We start from the raw sequence: 8663 nt of genomic DNA, 5'->3' as shown, positions 1-8663 counted from the left end.
CCATCTGCTGTTTCATTCCCCAAATGAATTTATTTTCTTCTAACCATTTTATAGGCTTAGCTTCTACTTTTTGCTTGTTGTTCTATTTTGAGTTACCTTGGTATATGGTGTAAGGTAAAGTTCCACCCTCATTCTTTTGAATGTCATATACAGTTTTCCACTACTAATTTCTGGCAGAAATATTCTTTCTCCATTGAATCACCTTGGCATGCCAGTTGAAGATCATTTAACTGACTATGTATGTGAGTTTATTTCGTAGCTTTCTTTCTATCCTATCAAGTTAGTCTATATGTCGATCTTTATAACAATATCACACCATTTGGATCACTATAGCTTTGTAGTAAGTTCTGCAGTTGGGAAGTGTGATGCCTCCTACTTTGTTCTTTTCCAAGATTGTTTTGGTTTTTGGGGTCCCTTGATATTTCATAGGCATGCTGGGAGGGATTTTTTTTCTATTTCTGTAATAAATTCTCTTAGGAATGTTTGGAGAGTTAATTATATCTATAGATAACTTTGAGTAGTATTGATACATTAACAATGATCTCCCAACACAAACATGGGCTATCTTTCTCATAATAGAGGAGGCATATCATAGGGAAGGGAGTAATAAAATTTAAATGCTTGCTCTACTGTTTTCCCTGGGACTGGCTGCTGGACAAAGTTGACATGATTGGCATTTTGCGGGATAGTTCAGACTACTCATTTTAATGATCATATCTTTTGTGCTCTTGAAATGTTTGTACCACCTTCCAAGTTCTTGACATTTTGTTGAGACATTTGTATACCACCTGCTGTGCACAATTGAAGAAACCATACTCTGTGAAATTGACAGGCGCTGCTTGGCCAGTGAGCTCTGATTCATATCTTTCAGTAAGTCCTTCAGATTGCACACCCCACTGCGGTGAGCAGTCATTGTTTGGAAGGCCAAGTCTTTTAGTTTGGGGCAACTGTGTAACTTAATTATCAGCGGGAACACAGGGTACACATTTTGACTTCTGTCTGCTTCCATAGCATAGGGGCATCTGTCACAAAAGACAGTGGAACTGAATTCCACTTTTTCAACACAGGTCAATATTTTGGCCTGGGTAGCACTGTTGTGTGAACAACAGAGTGACAGCAAAGCCATTTCTGTCAGCTGATTGAAAATCATATGCTTTATCACCAACACAACTTCCACACGCTCCTCCTTGCAGTCATATTCAATGGTATTTTCATAATGTTCTACTACACAGAACACGGGTAGCATGGTTCCCTTCCTAAGGTTGGTATTCATCAGGTGGCCCGAGTATTTTACGGTACTACCTGCATTTTTGCACTTGTACTACCAAGGGTTCCTCTTCTCAGTGTGCTCTGGTTCTGTGTCAGGAGTGTAGTATGGGTTGATAGACCCTTTGTATCACTCACGTTGTTTGATATTTCTTAATGATATTTCCCCTGAGCTGTTTTATTCAAATAATTTGTACAAACTCACTGTCTAAAGATTACCACTTCAGAATGACTTCCATAGTGGCTTTACCAGTTTTGCATTCCCACCAACAGTGGGTTAGTGTCCCTTTTTCACCACATTCTCGCCAGCATCTGTTGTTGGTAGATTTCTGAATGTGAGCCATTCTAACTGGGGTGAAGAGAAACCTCATTGTGGTTTTGATTTGCATGGAAGTCAGTCTGGAGATTCCTCAGAAACCTGAAGATAAACCTACCATACAACCCAGCCATCCCACTCCTTGGAATTTACCCAAAGAAATTAAATTGGCAAACAAAAAAGCTGTCTGCACATTAATGTTTATTGCAGCTCAATTCACAATAATTAAGACTGGGAATCAACCTAAATGCCCATCAACAGTAGACTGGATAAAGAAATTATGGGACATGTACTCTATAGAATACTATACAGCAGTCAAAAAAATTGAAATCCAGTCATTTGCAACAAGATGGAGGAATCTGGAAAACATCATGCTGAGTGAATTAAGCCAGTCCCAAAGGGACAAATATCATGTGTTCTCCCTGATCTGTGACAACTAACTGAACACCAAAGAGGAAACCTTTTGAAGTGAAATGGACACAATGAGAGACAGTGACTTGATCAGCTCTTGTCCTGACTGTTGATATAAAATGTAATACTTTATCCCTTTTAGTATTTTTCTTTGTTTTGTTCTAGTACTATTGGTTGAACTCTGTAATTAACACACAATTATTCTTAGGTGTATAAATTTAACTGAAAAGTGATCCCTGTTAAATATAAGAGTGGGAATAAGAGAGGGAGGAGATGTACAATTTGGGACATGCTCAATCGGATTTGCCCCAAATGGTGGAGTTAGAATCGTGCCAGGGGATTCCAATACAATCCCATCAATGTGGCATGTACCAATGCCATCTCACTAGTCCCAGTGATCAATTTCAGGTCACAATAGATCATAATGATAGGACTAAGAGTCAAAGGGATCACACAAACAAGACTAGTGTCTGCTAATACTAACTGATAGAAGCAAAAAGGGAGAGAACGATCCAACATGGGAAGCGGGATACACAGCAGACTCATAGAATGGCAGATGTCGTAAATAGCACTCTGGCCTCAGAATCAGCCCTTAAGGCATTCAGATCTGGCTGAAGAGCCCATGAGAGTATTTTAGGCATGGAAAGCCAAGACACCCTGGAAAAAAAAAGAAGAAGACCTAAATGAAAGCTCTCTGCAAGTGAGATCCCAGTTGAAAGAACGGTCCATCAAAGAAGGAGGTACCTTTCTCTGAAGGGAGGAGAGAACGTTCACTTTGACTATGACCCTGTTGGTATAAGATCGAAGTCAGCAAACTCAAAAGGCTTCCATAAAGCCTTGGCAACTCATGACTAGAGCCTAGGGAGATTGCTGATGCCATAAACAAGAGTGTCAAATTGTTAAGTCAACAACAGGAGTCACTGCACTTACCCCTGTGTGGGATCTCTGTCCTTAATGTGTTATCCAATGTGAAGTAATGCTATAACTAGTACTGAAACAGTATTTTACACTTTGTGTTTCTGTGTGGGTGCAAACTGATGAAATATTTACTTGATATATACTAAATCTATCTTCTGTATATAAAGAGAATTGAAAATGAATCTTGATATGAATGGAATGGGAGAAGGAGTGAGAGATGTGAGGGGTGTGGGTGTGAAGGAAGTTTTGGCAGGGAAAAAGCCACTGCAATCATAAACTGTACTTTGGAAATTTATATATACTAAATAAAAGTTTAAAAGAAATGATCACTTAAAATCTTGACAGCATATAAATAACAGAAACCAACTATAACACTGTATATCATAGAATTATTTTAGAATGATATTAAATAATAATTTTATAAGTTCTAGAAGCAAGCACAAGTAAATGAGTAGTTAAAGCATGTATATACACATATAATTTTAAAATTTGAACTTAATTCCATCCATTAAAATCACACACAAACATACTTATATATTGTATTCTTACCTATGAATACAAAAATGTCCAACACTTAAAAGAGTAAAACATTTCTTGTTTAACATCTAATCTATATTTTCTTAATGACAAAGTGGAATATTTCAAATTTATTTCTAATTATTTCTTCCTTACTACTATATTACCAAGACACCAAAAGAAGTGCCTTGCAAAAACACAGGCATGAGTTTTGTTTCTTCTGTTAATCTGTTCCAGGAATAATGTGGTTTTCTTTCTCTTTCTTTTCTCCTCTTTTCTTTCCTTTTTACTTTTATTTGCCATAGGGAGATAATTTTTAAAAATGAAAGTATTCATTTGAGTTAAATGAGTAGGTAAAACATTGTTTAGAAGAACTGACAATGCTTAGGTATTTGGAACCAAAGGAAATAATTGGCCATTTGATTACCTGCAATAAATTGTCTGACCTAACTATTTATTTGAGAAGCAGTTGGAAATGGCCTAAGTCATTTTAATGACTAAGCTTGACAGTTGCCCTTCCTTATCTGTTTCTAATTATCTACCCATGTGATCTTCCCTTAGGTACTATCTGCTTAGAGATCTGTCATTCTCTATCTTAAAAGTGGGATCATTGGGCTTCCTTTGATATTTTGCTTCAGTCAGAGACTTAGGCTAAGCACAAATAAGAGTGAGAGGATGTGGGCTGCTTTGATGATCCCCACTTTTCTTTTCCTAAGCCTCTTTTCTGTTGGTTGTGCCCAAGATCCGGTGTCCACCACAGATGGAAGTGATAACTACCCAATTCTTTGGGACCAGATTAATGGGAGCATAACAGAATTTCCAGTACAGAACAACAAAATAATCATTGATATCTGGAAGTATATTGATCGCCTGAAAATGTATAAGATTCTTATGAGAGAATCAGACAAATATTTTGCTCAGTTTGGAAAAAACAATTCAGAAAACGTGCTGTGGACACTAACCATACTTTATGGAAGACTGTATAAGACAGGTATGTACATCTTAATTATTCCCAAGGATGCGTGCTTTTCCCTTCTCTGTTACTCAGTGCACTGAAAGTGCCTAACTAATGTGTTCAGATGTTCCTGTCTGAATGTTTATGGAATGCAGAATCAATTCAGTCATTTATTTTCCAGTACTCAGAACTTCTAATGGTGCAATTGCTATTTTCTGTAAGTAATATTATTTTGTAGACTTATTATTATTAGATTATTAGATTTATTATAAAAAATATGACAAAGTCTTCTGTTAATTCTGAAGCTCAGGGAGAAATTTGGTACTAGATAAGGTTAAGAACACACTGTCGTGGCCGGCGCCGTGGCTCACTAGGCTGGTCCTCCGCCTTGCGGCGCTGGCACACCGGGTTCTGGTCCCGGTCGGGGCGCCGGATTCTGTCCCGGTTGTCCCTCTTGCAGGCCAGCTCTCTGCTGTGGCCAGGGAGTGCAGTGGAAGATGGCCCAAGGGCTTGGGCCCTGCACCCTATGGGAGACTGGGATAGGTACCTGGCTCCTGCCATTGGCAGCGCGGTGCACAGGCTGCGGTGGCCGTTGGGGGGTGAACCAACGGCAAAGGAAGACCTTTCTCTCTGTCTCTCTCTCTCTCACTGTCCACTCTGCCTGTCAAAAAAAAAAAAAAAAAAAGAAAAGAAAAGAAAAGAAAAGAAAAGAAAAAAAAAAAACATACTGTACCTAAAATTCTGAGCTTTGCCTCATATAATGCTAGTCAACGTAAGACATGACACTCAACGTAAGTTACACTTTGTGTTACTTGTTAGTTTCAGTCAGAAGAAATGAACACAGTCTTAGGCTTAGTAACTAGATCACTCTGTATGAACCAAAGTAGGTAGAATGAAACCAATGGAGATGTGATGCTTCAGTTGGAACTTTGTGTTTTTCTGAACATCATCTCTTTTCATTGTATGTTTAGGGGAATTCCACTATTCTGCCTGGTTCTTGAACCAAGTTTTTTATTTGAAGTATCTTCCTATTTTCTTGTTTTGTCCCCCAAATTTGTGTTCTTTGTAAGAAACTAGATGCCCAAGAAACCCAGTTGAATGAAGAATAGCAGTATAGGGTGCAGTACATTGAAACTTCAAATTACTTCTTGTACATTTTAAATTTTCAAGTCACTCTGCATAGGGGAGAAAGATCGAGTGAGTAACAGAGGCTGCCTGTGACAGGAGATGCTTTGCTGATCCTACTTACTCAACGCGTGAGCTTTACAGACTGGTGTTTCTGAGAAGCTTCGACTTGCCAAGAGCTGGCCAGCACATGGAAAGCTATCAATGGACCACCTTATGAGAAAGAATTATAATTCCTTTCCTAATTTCTGAATTGGGCCATTTGTATCTTTTCCCCTCTTTCTCATGATTTTATACTGTAAGTTTGAATTTCCATGGTGGGGATCCTTAGCTATTCTCTTTGCTCTGCAGATCGGTTCTCAGACCCTTCGAACAGTTCAGTCTGCGCTTTTGGTGGTGGCTGCATATCCAGCAGCAGTGGCTGGGGAGGTAAGTGTCACATTTGCCTCGTGTTTCTTTCCTGGTCTGTGGCCATGTGGCTTGCTCTGCTTTTTTATGGGGTAGGCTAAGTTGAGGTAAACGTTGAAATTTGCTTTTTAAAGATATACAATTTTCTGTGCAATTTCCAAGGAACTAATGAATTTATGCAACCAACTTGAAACAGGTAAACTCATGATGACCATTTGCAAATAGTAATTTATGGAGCATTATTATTTTTAGTTAGATTTTAAAGGAAAATATTGTACTTTGTTATCCATCATTTCAGAGTTTCTGTCCTTTATTATACATATTTTCAGCCTGTTTCCCAAACATTTAAGATTTATTCCACATTCATTTCACTTAAATAGATTATTTACACCCTTCAGAGATGTGCTTAATTCAATCCCTACCCAAGAATTAATATTATTACCTTCACGATACAGATAATCTTACAAAAACTGATAGAGTTTGAGTAATTACTGATAGAGTAATTGAGTAATACAATCTGGGTCATCACCGCGGCTCATTTCGTTAACCCTCCGCCTGTGGCACCGGCATCTCATAAGGGCACCGGGTTCTAGTCCCGGTTGCTCCTCTTCCAGGCCAGCTCACTGCTGTGGCTGAAAAGGCAGTGGAGGATGGCCCAATGCATTGGCCCCTGCACCTGGATGGGAGACCAAGAAGAAGCAAATGGCTCCTGGCTTCAGATCTGTGAAGCGCGCTGGCCGTAGCGGCCATTTGAGGGGTGAACCAACGGAAGGAAGACCTTTCTTCTGTCTGTCTCTCTCTCACTGTTTAATTCTTCCTGTCTAATAAAAAAAAAGTAATACATTCTTTTTTTTATTTAGTAAATATAAATTTCCAAAGTACAGTTTATGGATTACAATGGCTTTTTCCCTGCCAAAACTTCCTTCACACCCACACCCCTCATATCTCCCACTCCCTCTCCCATTCCATTCACATCAAGATTCATTTTCAATTCTCTTTATATACAGAAGATTGATTTAGTATATATTAAGTAAGGATTTCATCAGTTTACACCCACATAGAAACACAAAGTGTAAAATACTGTTTCAGTATTATTTATAGTATTACTTCACATTGGACAACACATTAAGGACAGATCCCACATGAGAAGTAAGTACATAGTGACTCCTGTTGTTGACTTAACAATTTGACACTCTTGTTTATGGCATCAGCAATCTCCCTAGGCTCTAGTCATGAGTTGCCAAGGCTATGGAAGCCTTTTGAGTTTGCTGACTTCGATCTTATACCAACAGGGTCATAGTCAAAGTGAACGTTCTCTCCTCCCTTCAGAGAAAGGTACCTCCTTCTTTGATGGACCGTTCTTTCAACTGGGATCTCACTTGCAGAGAGCTTTCATTTAGGTCTTCTTCTTTTTTTTTCCAGGGTGTCTTGGCTTTCCATGCCTAAAATACTCTCATGGGCTCTTCAGCCAGATCTGAATGCCTTAAGGGCTGATTCTGAGGCCAGAGTGCTATTTACGACATCTGCCATTCTATGAGTCTGCTGTGTATCCCGCTTCCCATGTTGGATCGTTCTCTCCCTTTTTGCTTCTATCAGTTAGTATTAGCAGACACTAGTCTTGTTTGTGTGATCCCTTTGACTCTTAGTCCTATCATTATGATCTATTGTGACCTGAAATTGATCACTGGGACTAGTGAGATGGCATTGGTACATGCCACATTGATGGGATTGTATTGGAATCCCCTGGCACGATTCTAACTCCACCATTTGGGGCAAATCCGATTGAGCATGTCCCAAATTGTACATCTCCTCCCTCTCTTATTCCCACTCTTATATTTAACAGGGATCACTTTTCAGTTAAATTTATACACCTAAGAATAATTGTGTGTTAATTACAGAGTTCAACCAATAGTACTAGAACAAAACAAAGAAAAATACTAAAAGGGATAAAGTATTACATTTTATATCAACAGTCAGGACAAGAGCTGATCAAGTCACTGTCTCTCATTGTGTCCATTTCACTTCAAAAGGTTTCCTCTTTGGTGTTCAGTTAGTTGTCACAGATCAGGGAGAACACATGATATTTGTCCCTTTGGGACTGGCTTAATTCACTCAGCATGATGTTTTCCAGATTCCTCCATCTTGTTGCAAATGACTGGATTTCAATTTTTTTGACTGCTGTATAGTATTCTATAGAGTACATGTCCCATAATTTCTTTATCCAGTCTACTGTTGATGGGCATTTAGGTTGATTCAGGTCTTAGCTATTGTGAATTGAGCTGCAATAAACATTAATGTGCAGACTGCTTGTTTGTTTGCCAATTTAATTTCTTTGGGTAAATTCCAAGGAGTGGGATGGCTGGGTTGAGTGGTAAGGTTATCTTCAGGTTTCTGAGGAATCTCCAGACTGACTTCCATAGTGGCTTAACCAGTTTGCATTCCCACCAACAGTGGGTTAGTGTCCCTTTTTCCCCACATCCTCTCCAGCATCTGTTGTTGGTAGATTTCTGTATGTGAGCCATTCTAACTGGGGTAAGGTGGAACCTCATTGTGGTTTTGATTTGCATTTCTCTGATTGCTAGTGATCTTGAACCTTTTTTCTTTTTTCTGTTGGCCATTTGGATTTCCTCTTTTGAAAAGTGTCTATTGAGGTCCTTGGCCCATCTCTTAAGTGGGTTGTTTGTTTTGATGTTGTGGAGTTTTTTGATTTCTTTGTAGATTCTGGTTATTAATCCTTTATCTGTAGTT

The 8663-nt window shown here is 38.8% G+C and overlaps 1 protein-coding gene across 1 annotated transcript in view; it reads left to right on the top strand.

Moving 5' to 3' along the window:
* The first annotated feature begins 4102 nt into the window (after positions 1-4102).
* LOC138849857 (protein LEG1 homolog) overlaps positions 4103-8663 on the top strand; it is a 39230-nt gene continuing 34669 nt past the window's right edge. The window contains exons 1-2 of the mRNA XM_070074911.1: positions 4103-4418; positions 5859-5936. Coding sequence (XP_069931012.1) covers positions 4103-4418; positions 5859-5936 — 394 coding nt within the window. The remainder of the gene's footprint in view (positions 4419-5858; positions 5937-8663) is intronic.

This window comes from Oryctolagus cuniculus, chromosome 5 (genome assembly GCF_964237555.1).
Source record: "Oryctolagus cuniculus chromosome 5, mOryCun1.1, whole genome shotgun sequence".
Lineage (NCBI taxonomy): Eukaryota > Metazoa > Chordata > Mammalia > Lagomorpha > Leporidae > Oryctolagus > Oryctolagus cuniculus.
The sequence above is the reverse complement of the archived record's forward strand: the minus strand, read 5'-3'. Positions and strand labels throughout refer to the sequence as shown.